The sequence below is a fragment of the Cryptomeria japonica genome, chromosome 1 (genome assembly GCF_030272615.1).
Source record: "Cryptomeria japonica chromosome 1, Sugi_1.0, whole genome shotgun sequence".
Taxonomy (NCBI): Eukaryota; Viridiplantae; Streptophyta; class Pinopsida; order Cupressales; family Cupressaceae; genus Cryptomeria; species Cryptomeria japonica.
This window is the reverse complement of record NC_081405.1, coordinates 121,907,576-121,920,887: the sequence shown is the minus strand read 5'-3', so window position 1 is coordinate 121,920,887 and position 13,312 is coordinate 121,907,576. Positions and strand designations below refer to the sequence as shown.

The window sequence follows — 13,312 nt, the reverse complement described above, 5'->3', positions numbered from 1 at the left end:
ACCTCTAACTTGAATACCTTGCCTCGATGTAGTTCTTGACTTCAATGCTATATTGGCAATGATTCTTGGATTTCTAGAGGAAATTCAAGATTGTCCCATATCTTCCTTATGTTGATCTGTATACTTGCTTAGCATCCGTTATGACATTTTGTATCGAACAAGGAACATGTCCCTGATTTAATTGATCTTGTCCTTGTGAACATTGACTCCTTCATAGTCTTGATGCCAATTTGCCTCCAATTGTTCCTTGTGAAGTTCTCTCTCCAAGTTGATCTTCAAAAAATTGTGATAATATTGCAATTTGATCCAATGCATTTACTTGAATGTGTTGAATCTCTCATACTCATGCTCCATGTACTCCACTGCTGATCTCTAACCTGAAAAAGAACACAATATGAGCCAAAACATCAAAAACAAAAACCATATTTCAACAAAATTCATACTTTCTAAAACCTTTTCCTCTCTGGTCATGAATTTTCACGTCTGGAAATTGTTTTGTAAACAGGATCATATCTGCCCAAATTTGCACCACAGACTGCAGATTCCACATCAGATTAGAACTGGAAATAGATGGGAATAACACTGAAATTCATTCCAAATGAACCCTCAACGGAATCAGTCCTATGTCTGATTAGTAATTCACTCTCAATGCTGATGGATTCCACTCTTCAATGTCCCTGAATCTGCCTAGCTCGCTCTGCTTCTTGCTTTTGTGTTTTAAATTGAATTGGAATGGTGCTGAATGACAAAAGTTGTCCTTGCTTTATACGGTACCTTTGTTGACTTTGCATTCATTCTAGACCTAGCCGACCTAAGGCTGGTTAGTCACATGCTTTACTTATTATTTTTTTCATTTCCCTTCCAATTAGAGCCATCTCAGGCCTTTTTCTCTTATAGGCGGGCTTTGGAGGGTTTAGGAACAAGGAGGAACACACTTTAGTGTGTTTAAGGACATATTTAAGGTACGCCCTAATACATGCTTTCTGGTATTTCAACATGTCTTAAGAGGGATTTCATTGTTTTCACTTAATCAGGTTGGCCTGATTTACAATGAACTTGAAAGGGAGTATATATAATGAGTGAGTTCTCTCCTTCATCAAGCACATTCAACTTTCAATGTAATATATGTTCTGCTCTGCGAATTCTAGGCCTGCACTTAGGATTTAATGTCTGATTTTTAGGTTTTCAAGTCTGATTTTTAGACCTGAGTTTATCATCTTGGCGGACTTCTATCAAGTTTTATAGTCTTCAACCCTCAATGTCAGACCTTGTGACAAGTTTGCACTTCTTTGTTGCAGAGTTTTAGAGTGATCAACACTTTTCTTGATTGGAGTTTGAAGCAGTTCAACAATTTTCCCTTGGCCGACTTTGTTGAAGACTTCCAATTTCTGATCAGAGTTTTCAGGAGTTTTGCATTTTTCTCCTTTCCTTGAGCAAAGTTTGATTACATTTTACATTCTTAAGAGGTCAGACTTTAGAAAAGTTATGCATTGTGTGAAGTCGAACAATGATGACAATCGGCATTTCACACTCCTTGGGGCAGACTTTGCCGAGGTTTTGCAATATGCTGATAGGACTTTGTTAAGGCTTTGTACTGTGGATTCGACTTTGAATCATCTTTGCAATTCCTTGATGTCGAACTTGTGACAAGATTTACATTTTCAAACCTCATGAGAGCAGATTTTGAGAAGGGTTCAACAATTTTTCACCCATACAAGGTGGAGATTGCAAGAGTTTAGCACTGCATGTTCAAAAGAGGCGAAGTTTCTAACAATATTCACACCTATATTGCAGCAGAATTTATTAAGATTTTACACTCTTCTAACCAAAAAAGTAGAGGAATTTATAGCTGATCAACAATTTTCACATCAAGGTCGAACTTTCTACTTATGCATGCATTGACAACCCCCAAATCATGAATTCCTGATGTATCTGCAATAAAACCTCTAAGAATGAAAATCCATTCTGAGGGCTAAATGTAGGATTAGGCAAAATTGCAAGGAAACCTTGCAATTCCACCCCAAAATGATTAAAACACCCCTTCTACTCCTTCAATTCATACTCATTACAAAATCTTGCACTCAACAGCTTTGACAACAACTTTTGACAACTTTGCAATACTAACTAGATTTTGCAACACTAACAAGATTGACAAATTTTACAACATCGAGCAACTTTCACCATGTAACAACGCCATTTGACTCAAACACACCCTAAAGATGAACCTTGCACACCTAAGACTCACTACAATTGGGACTAACCAAACCAAACCCTCTCACACACAAAGGCTAAAGACTCGAACTATTGCCAAACTAAACAAAATGACTACCCTAAAAGCAGAAAATGGGAGTTCCCCATTTGCAATGGGGCAATGTGTGAAAACATCACAACAATACTCACCATCATCCGACCTTTTGATTGATTGTAATGGTTCATATTTCTGAATTGCATCATCTCCATCATACCTTGTATCTCCAACGGATGAGTTTCTAACTTTAATTAACATTTCTGAAACTTCAATGGTTCTCCTTGATCTTTCCTTTTGCATTTCATCTTCGTCCTTGAAATCCTTCGTGATGTCTTGCATTTCATCTTTTACTATCCTCCTCAGAAATCTTTGACCTTGATCTTCCTATCGTAGTTGTATCCTCCATGTTGTAATCAGCATTGCATGCATCATCTTGAACATCTTGATCTTGTCCTCAACATTGTAGAGCAATCCCTCTTTGTCATTTTCTTGAATGTCTTCTCTCTTGCATTTTTGTCTTTCATTCTTCTTCATCATTGTCTTGGTCCTTGATATCTTCAAGTTGTTGAGAGATCCTTCTCCATTGTTCACTCATTTCCTTGCATCAATCCTGAAAAAAAGAAAAGCAAGAAATTGATAGGAAATGATAGCTCATATCTTGCATTTATGAGGAATTTTCATCAAAATTAACCTTCAATGGAAAATTTGCAAAACAAATTTAGCTTTAAATAACCTCAATAATTCACTCAAAAACGTTACACTAACCATCCCTAATCTAAAAATAATGAGGTTTCAGATCTGAAAGTTCACAAAATGGAGAAGAACTGGTTCAGATCTGAACATAAACAACTGATTCTTTCTCTTTCAAAAATCCATCCTCCTTATTGTCTTCAATGACTCACTTGGTTCCTCCTCATTTTCATCAATATTTGGCTTTGAAATCTGATTTGCCTTGTAGATGTCGCACTTATCTCTGCTATCATTTGCTTATGCTCTGCTGGAGTTCGCTTGGAATCATTGTGGATTGAAGCCTCAAATCAGGAAATGCTTGAATTGGTGAAGGAAATCTGCTCAGATCTAAGTGTGAATAACCTGTATTTCCTTCACAATTTGCCTCCTCCACTTTCAATGTCAAGTCATAAGCATCTTAGTTGTCAATCACACATTCCTTTCTTCATTGTATTTGACTTGGAAATCTGATTTCCCTTGTTCAAACTCGCCTCCTCCTGTGGAATTATAACTTTTCTGCAATTTTATTTCTCTAACACATAATTTGCACATACACACCAAACCATACTTGCAAAACTCGGCGAGCAATTCAAAAACTCGCGAGTAATCGCGATCCATAATGCCGCGCGAGTTAATCGCGGAAATACTCGGGGTGATTTTTTTATATACTCGCCGCGATTTTTTTGGCAAATACTCGCCGTTAATGGCCAAAACCCGCCCGAAACGCGGCACAAAATGCGAGAAAAACGCGACTTAAGTCGCAGGCAAAAAAAAAACCGAAGTCTTTATTCCATTTCGCGGCTCGCGCGACTCCGGAAGGCAAAAAACGCCACGCGATTTGCAGTAGGGTTTGCATTTGCACGCGCGACCAGGTTTTTACTTGTTTATTCGTGATCTTTTTGTATTGTTTTATTTCGAATACACAGTCAAAATGACTATGTATTGTTTGCATTTGCACGCACGACCAGGTATCTTTTTGTATTGTTTTATTTCGAATGACTAAGACTGTGTAATACACAGTCATTTGAAAATGACTGTGTATTACACAGTCTTAGTCATTTCAAATGACTGTGTAATACACAATCATTAGTAATTACAGTCATTTCAAATGACTGTGTATTACACAGTCATCAGTCATTTGAAATGACTGTGTAATACACAGTCATTTGAAAATGACTGTGTATTACACAGTCATAGTCATTTCAAATGACTGTGTAATACACAGTCATTTCAAAATGACTGTGTATTACACAGTCACAGTCATTTCAAATGACTGTGTAATACACAGTCATTTCAAATTTTCAAATGACTGTGTATTACACAGTCATCATTACACAATCACAGTCATTTCAATTTTCAAATGACTGTGTAATACACAGTCATTTCAAATTTTCAAATGACTGTGTATTACACAGTCATCATTACACAGTCACAGTCATTTCAAATGACTGTGTATTACACAGTCACAGTCATTTCAATTTTCAAATGACTGTGTAATACACAGTCATTTCAAATTTTCAAATGACTGTGTATTACACAGTCATCATTACACAGTCACAGTCATTTCAAATTTTCAAATGACTGTGTATTACACAGTCATCATTACACAGTCACAGTCATTTCAAATGACTGTGTAATACACATTCATTTTCAAATGACTGTGTATTACACAGTCATCAGTCATTTGAAATGACTGTGTAATACACAGTCATTACAGTCATTTCAAATGAGAAATGACTGTGTATTACACAGTCATTTTCAAATGACTGTGTAATACACAGTCATTACAGTCATTTCAAAATTTCAAATGACTGATGACTGTGTAATACACGGTCATTTGAAATTTTGAAATGACTGTGTAATACATAGTCATTTTCAAATGACTGATGACTGTGTAATACATTAATCATTAATGTACATTGTAATTAATGACTGTGTATTACACAGTCAATTGTGAAATACTCATAGTCATTTGAAATGACTGTCAACTGTGTAATGTCAATGTGTATTAAAGTATTTCATTTAAATTTAAATTTGAAGTTAAAAACTTAAAAAAATACACAACCAATTAAAAATTTTAATTTTAGAGAGTCATCTATTAATAGATGACTGTAAATAAAATACAGTTATACAGTCATTGTAATTTTTGGATGTTTGTGATTTTTTTTGGTAACAATGTTATTTATCTCTAAATGTTGCCTCTCTTTTGCTAGGTTCTTTTCCACATCTTTTTGAAAGAAAATGGATTCAGCTTCTACAGTTAAAGTTGGTGGCAAAAAGAGAGACCCTTGTTGGAAACATGGGAGACCAGGTCCAAAACGAGGAGATGTTTTTTGCAACCATTGCAAAAAAATTGTAAAAGGTGGCATTAATAGGTTCAAATATCACCTTGCAAAAATTCAATGACGAGATACCACAAGCTGTACGGAATGTACTGAAGAGGCTACGAGAGATGCAATAGCAACGCTTGAAGCATATGATCAAAGGAAGGCAACAAAAAAGAGAACAGGAGAGGCAATGGCAGCCCCAAGGGCAGATTTGAGTTCCATGGGGTCACATACAGATGTGGGGACATCTGGTTCTTCCCTTGGGCCACGGATACGAGCAAAGGGAACTTTGGACAGCAACATGGAAAACTTCTTTATTCCACGTAACACTCCTGGTGCACAACCTGGATTGCTTGGCACTACATGGAATAAAGAGGCTCACCAACAAGCCAAGGTGGCGTGTGCTAGATTTTTTATCTACAACGATGTTCCGTTCAATGCTATTTCTAGTCCATCTTGGGACCAATTGGTCACCGCGTTGACTGTGGCAGGTAAGGGGTTCAAATCCCCAAGCCGTTACGAGGTAAGTGGACCGTTATTGCAGGATGAGGTCCAAAACACTCATGCATTAGTGGAAGAGCAAAGGACTATTTGGGAAAAGAATGGCTGCACCATTCTTTCTGATGGATGGACAGATGGTAGGAACAGGACACTCATCAACTTTCTAGTTGCTTCAGGAGGATAGTTAGTATTTTTAAAATCAATTGATGCCTCCAATGAAGTGAAGAATGCGGAGACCTTGTGCAACATGTTGGATGAAGTGGTGATGGATGTGGGAGTGCAGAATGTCATCCAAGTTGTGACTGATAATGCAGCTGCATATGTGGCAGCCGGCAAACTTCTAATGGCTAGACATCCGACATTATTTTGGAGCCCTTGTGCTGCCCATTGTCTTGACTTGCTCCTTGAGGACATAGGGAAACTAAGTTGGGTAAAGAAAGTGGTTGAAGATGGAAGGAATATCACCAAATACATCTACAATCACACATGGGTCCTGAATCTTATGAGAGAGCACACTGAAGGTAAGGATCTTGTGCGGTCGGGGGTCACACGCTTTGCTACCAATTTCCTCACCTTGCAGAGCATACTTGCTACATTGCCCAACCTGAAGCGGATGTTCGTGAGTGAAAGATGGTTGGGGAGTCCTTATGCTACAAAGCCTGAAGCAGAGAAGGTTGTGATTGCCATTTTTGATACTAATTTTGCCAAGATAGTGGAGGAGATCATCAATGTAAGTTTTGAAACTTTAATTGATGATTTATTATTTAATTTTCTAATATTTCAATCTGCTGATTTTGTTAGATTTTTTATATCTAGGTGTCGGAACCGTTGGTGAGGGTGCTACGAATGGTGGATGGGGATCATAACTCCATGGGGTATCTATATGAGGCCATGGATAAGGCCAAAGAGGCGATTCAACACTTGTATGGGTCAAACAAGACCAAGTATGAACCCATATGGCGCATAATTGATCGGAGGTGGAACCATCAACTCCACCAACATATTCATGCTGCTGCCTACTTCTTGAATCCCAAGTTTTTTTACTCTCCGAGTTTCAGAGCAGATGCAGAGGTTAGAATTGGCCTTGACACATGCATTCGGAGATTAGTTGATGATGAGATCCTTCGAGACCTGATACTTGATGAGTTGCAGAGTTATAAGAAGGCCTTAGGGGAATTGTTTTCTTCACCTGATTGCAAACGTAGGAGAGCCACCTTACGACCAGGTAAAAAAAAACATATGTTTAATTTTTACCATTTATTTCTCTCTTTAAGATTATTGAAATCTTTACAAGTTATAAATCACATTTTGTATCCTTGCAGATTTGTGGTGGGAAGATTATGGTGCCACAACGCCTAATCTTCAAAAGCTTGCCATCCGCATATTATCACAGCCTTGTAGTGCTTCTGGTTGTGAGCGCAACTGGAGTGTTTTTGAGAAAATCCACACAAAAAAGCGCAATAGGTTGACTCAACAACGCTTGAATGATCTTGTCTATGTGCGGTACAACATTCGATTACATGAGAAGAAGGTGCTAGGGCAAGATTCACATGAAGCACTTGACTTGGATGACATTGATCCATATGCAGCAGAATGGGTTGCTTCTCCTGATGATGTTGATAATGATTTGGATCCATTCCTTACTAATGAGCAGCTGAGTGAGTTGGAGAGGGCAGGAGAGGAATGGGATGCGGAAGTGGCAGCACGTGAGGAAGAGCAGGAGGTTGATCATGCAGCAGAGGCACCTGTTAGTGTTGAGGATGTTGCCACTACTTCAGCACCACCCACCCAGCGGCCACAATCTGTTTTGAGCTTTAGTCGTAGACGCAATTTATGATTTCTTATTTTCATTGATACCAAACTTTGAACTTGATATGTAATCAGAATTTCAGAGGTTCTTGTTTTGTGGTCTATGACTCTATAACTCTATGAGACTGTCACTATGATACGTTGATATGTATTGAACTCTTATACATATGTTGCACTTGGTTTTTGGTTTATGCTATGATACTTGCATTTGTTGCTATGTATTACCAAAAAAATTTGATTTATATATCATGGAAATCATATATGTTATACAAATTTGGTGTAAATGTGTGCTTTTGAATTATATATAAAAAAAAAATGTATTTTCAAATGTTCGATAAAGTTGCCGAGTTTTGCCGAGTTTTTTGCCGAGTTTTGGCAAGTCCCGAGTTTTTAAAATTTTTTGGCCTTGCCGAGTTATTGCAAAATCCGAGTTTTTCAAGCTTGCACCAAACTACCATTGAACTCCCTCAGAGGCATATATAAAACAAGGGTGCAAGTTAAGAAAGATAAAACTGTCTTAGTAACTATCTCAAGATTCGAACTTCCTTTACCCACTAATTATGACATAACATATATATTAAATGCTTGCCAAGAACATATGAATAAGTTTGCAGGGACTAAAGTATTAGTTAGGTGTTGTTTGAAGACAGTTATGAACCGATCCCTAAGTTGCATACCAACTTCCCTCATCAATAAAAGCATATTAGTACAGGTTAATGCAAAACACAACTATTCACGTGGGTTTTGAAGACAGAACTTCCAGTGATTACTACATGGTAACAACATATTGTTCTTTCTCAGGAGTTTGCTCGACCATAATCTACACGAACCATTAATCATTTGACACTCTAATATCATTTCATCCGTACCGTATTCATATTAAAACAAAATCATTACTGTCGTCACGCGCCCATTCTGTCTATCGGCTCCAAATGTGTTCCTGTGTATAAGAAAAAATGCCGAACTAGACCGTCTGACTGAATTTTAATATCTTTTGTCTTCTCTTTTATTAGAAATGATTCACAATATTAAAGGTATGTGTATCAAAGGTATGTTCTCCAGCACCAAACAACCTGCATTTTCAAAGTATAATATCTGCATTGTATCTGATCTTATGATGCATTTTGATATCAATGACAAATAGTCTAACATTTACAACACAAAAATAATCTTTAAGATTTGGAGGGACAAACAATTTAGTCGCCATCAAGAATATGTAATATCCCAGTAATTTTTTTTTGTTTTTTAGGCCAATAACAATTCATCCACAACAAATAACCCATTAAGGTTAGAGGAATAATCCAAACAACTAAAAAGGGAACCCTTCCACCTTTTGTTCACCGAGAGCCCAGACTGGGAGGGTGAGAGCATATGGTTTTCCGGGGATCGTTAGCAACAATAATCAAACTAAAAATTACAATGCATGGGCGGCAAGCCAGCCCCTTCTGCTTATCCAACAGGATAGAAACCAAACTCTTGGCGGTAAACCGACCAAGGGAAAAATTACAAGAAATTGAAGTTCAATCACCCTACCGCGTATTTCAGCGGGAGGACATTACATTAAGCTATCACTCTACTGCATATTTCAGCGGGAGGACCATTGTATTGAACTTATCACTCGACCACTTATTCAGCGGGAGGACTGATTACAAAAACTGAATTACAAAACTTAGAAGGCGACAAGGCAGCCTCTTCCACTTATGCAGTGGGAGTTACAAATGAAAGCAAAAAGAAGGGATGATCAGTACTACTGAAACAACCTTACAATATAGAGATGAGATAAGAAGATTAATTGCAGATTTCTACAACAAGACTGTAATTTTCTGTTACACTGATCTGCAGGCTGAAAGTTAGATTCAACAGCGTATGGAAACATCAAAACACTCATAACTCACTCATTTTTTACCCAAATCACATGAAATCAATCCCAATCTCCCAATATAACTCTAACAATAACATCCCAACCAAATTACAACTCAAACAAACCACTATTCATTTGGCACGCATCCCAAGGCAAATGCAAAAACCCACGCTATACCCTGGAAGTTCGATTTTGTCTAATAAAATCATTGCTCAATCAAAATAGCTAGAAACATGGATGGAGTCGCCTGGTTAAGAGATGTGAGCAAAATTCACTTTCAACAATCTCGCGACCAGCAACCAAAAACACTCAAATCCAACATCGAACACTCCATAATCTACAACTCACTAACCAATCAGCAATGGGAACACAAGGGCACAGCTAGGTACTATATTGCAAGTACGAAACTAAGACTCAACTAGGAAGCCAACTTCGAAGCTCAAATTTTCAGTAGCCAAACCGCCAGCATAACGATGCAATTTTCAAAAGATGTGGAAATGGGAGCCCAAGCCTCATATTTATAACTTCACTCCTCAAATTCAAATGTCATTCCTCCAAATTCCACACCTTGCATTTGAATTTCATTCCATTACACGTGGACCCAAGTGTAGCGCCACTTTCTTCCTAAGTCAAGACTCACGCCAAAAAGGGGGAGGGCCCATGTAAAACTCTTGGCACATAATGGAGATGCAACATGAAATAATGTTCTCCTAAAAATATTTCGACATCCCATAGAATATATGAATTTCGCCACCACTTAGGATAAAATAGGCATTAATCTCAAATTTAATAAACCAGTAGCCAATAATCAGATTAATTAAATATTAACCTTAGGATAAAAAAATAATATTTAATTATGTCGCAAATGACTCCCGTACTGATTAATATCACAACCAAGGTGAAATTGCGCCTGGACGACCACAAAACTGTGGTAGAGTCAGAACCCTGTCTAATGCCAAAAATAGAACTGTGCCACTCAGCCACTTACTAAAAATAGTAAGTCAAGAACTACTTCTCAGAAAAACATGATCATCGCGTCCAAAGGCAAAACAAGGAGAGCTCAGTAGGACAGTAACACTAGAGTGGCCATTCCCTCAATTACTAAAAATAGTAAGTCCTCGTTTCATCAGTGCTAGACCCTCATTCTTCATTCCACCTAGCCTACGCGTCTCAGGAATAGGCTAATGGACCATTGAAAGAGCATCAATGAGAAGGGGACATTACAGAATACAACATCAATGACAGGATTTTTGACTAAAATTTTGAACATATGCAAGGTTTCTAAGTGTGCCAAAAATGGTACCAACACCTAGTTTAAGAAGAATAGTTCAAGCTCTTTGGTTGAACTTCATTTTTCTGATTTAAATAGTTATTTCGCAAATCTATGCAAGTGTTTGCAATGTCTTCTTTGAAGTAGTCTTCTACTATATAGCTGTCTGTTTGAAAAATATTAGCTGCTGAAATACATATTTTAAGGTTCTAAAATGCAATTTTCTAAAACTCAAAAGGCCATCAAGATTAAAAATCTTTCCTCCTTTCTAGATATGTTTTCATCTCAATATACATTTTCATTGAAAAGGGGAAATAAATCACTCTAAGAGAATGAACATTACCTCTTGTAGGCACATTAATAATACTCTCTAAGGCCATCTGATCTTCACAATTCCCTATGAAACGTAGATATGCAAGGATATAACGTACCTCCTTTTCACAATAATAGACAAGCGTTAGCCAAGCTACATCCCACCAAGAATGATATCAATGGTATCATGTATTCATCAGTAACAAAAAACATGACAAATATGCATAATGCATATAGAAAACAATATGCCAGGCTTAATGAACAACCAAAAGCAACAATAATGTATATCAACCCCTAAGTCAAATAAGGCTTCTACAGTATTATATGAACATCAAGCAACATCACAAAGATAAGATTTTAGTTCATTAGTCTAAGCCAACAATTGAAAAATTCAACCTAACATTACACATTTTATTAAAAAAATCTTTAAAATATGGTCCATTTAATATTTATTTTAAGTATTTGCAATATCAGTATATCAACATTCCTACGATGAGGAGTTTTCCAATTTTAAATGCCAGATATCAGCAGAAGTGTGCTGAGAAGGACACATGGCATGTGTTCAATTTTTTGGTAAGCTCGGTAATTTTAAGCATCCAAAAATGTCACAATAAGAAATGGAGGAAGTATTATTGACTATAATTGGAAACTTTAAACAAGGCTCAAGACATAGTAAATATTAAAAAATTTGTGGAAATCCAAGAACTAAAGCCACTATGCCCTTTCCAAACAGCACAGCATTTGTAAATTTTAGTGAATCTAAATGTTTTCTCTTATCATTATTACCAAAAAGACAATTTACTCTGAAAGACATATTGAAGCATTCCATAAATAGTTGTGAAAATTCCATGAAGAGCTCACCCTTTTGAGAGGTACCTAGCTTAGATATATGGTTAAGAGACATATTTTATAATCATACAAGAAATTATAATGCATGTGATATGTAATATTTGATTTCCTATATTTCGTTGTTGCTCGAACACTTGGACCTCAAGAAACCTTAATTTCATTAGCCCAACATAGCAGCAAATATGTAGGACCAGTCATGTCTGTATAAATAATTAGATCCTGAAAATCACACGACTGATTTCACAGGTGAAAATGAGCCAGCAGGGTCAAGCTTAATGAAAATATAGAATTATTTGCAGTAAAGTGCCACTAAAATGAAAAAAGTGGATATGCTGTCACAAAAGCAATGCATGCAACATGGCATACAAACAGTAAGAAGCGTAAACAAGCAGTCGAATAATACCAATTCAGAATCTGCCAAATAAGAAGAAATCACAAGAAAACATATTCCTTTCAAATGACAATCTGCAGAGTTCCGTCTTGACAAAGCAAGCAATGATCTCTAGATTGCCTGCAGTCATTGCCTTAATAATTCCTTCCCAGCAGAGGACATAACTACTTGCCAATTGATAACACATGTACACAGATTCACCAATAAGAGATAGGTTTGAGTTATGGTAGGGAACTACCGGTTGGAAACATTACTTCTACTTATTTTGACCAAAAATGAGGAATTGAAGACTGGTGACAAGCAACACAAGCAACGTATAGCAACTGAGAAACAGGATCAATACTTGAATGTACTGAAGAAAACTAACTAATGCCTCACTTTTTCACCACATAAGATGTGGAAAGCAAGAAAGAGAAAAATGTTAGAGATATGAAACCTGAATTTAAAACATTCTCCCATAAAAAATTGAATAATAACAGCTGGTGAGAAAAAAAATGTTGACAAGAATAACTCAAATTAGACTGTGAGAGCTACCAAAAGGAACACACCAGCTGAAACCCACCAGTGTATCCTAGATTAGTTTAGCATACCACCAAATTGAAAAATTAATTGGATATGGCAGAGCTGCTTTTGGCTACACCCTTACGTAAAAAAATGGCAATAGGTAAGAGGTTCGGAATAAAGATATATGAGAACAGAATAAATAATAAACAATGTCAGATGTGAAAATCTGTCTTTTGCCCCTTGAAGCAATTATAAACAACCACTCTCACCACAGAAAATGAATTTGGAGACCAAACAAGGAGACAAAGAAACAAAGAAACAACATTCTTTCGTTTGAACTTATGATGCCAAACCCACTTGCATGTTATTATTAAAATATGATAGATATCATTCATAATCATCATTTCACTTCATAAGTAATAACAGAGAAAACAAGGAACTGTAAAGTCATTTTCTATAAAAATCTCAAAAAAAATAGCTTTCTGATTTTCTATGACCAAAATAAGGAGTA

General features: G+C 36.7%; 1 protein-coding gene across 3 annotated transcripts in view; it reads right to left on the bottom strand.

Annotated features, from left to right (window-relative positions):
- The window catches only part of LOC131026808 (uncharacterized), a 257,348-nt gene that overhangs the window by 133,738 nt on the left and 110,298 nt on the right, over nt 1-13,312 (bottom strand). For all 3 annotated transcript variants that reach the window (XM_057956786.2, XM_057956787.2, XM_057956785.2), the window contains one exon: nt 11,089-11,179. In XM_057956786.2, the coding sequence (XP_057812769.1) occupies nt 11,089-11,179 (91 nt within the window). The remainder of the gene's footprint in view (nt 1-11,088; nt 11,180-13,312) is intronic.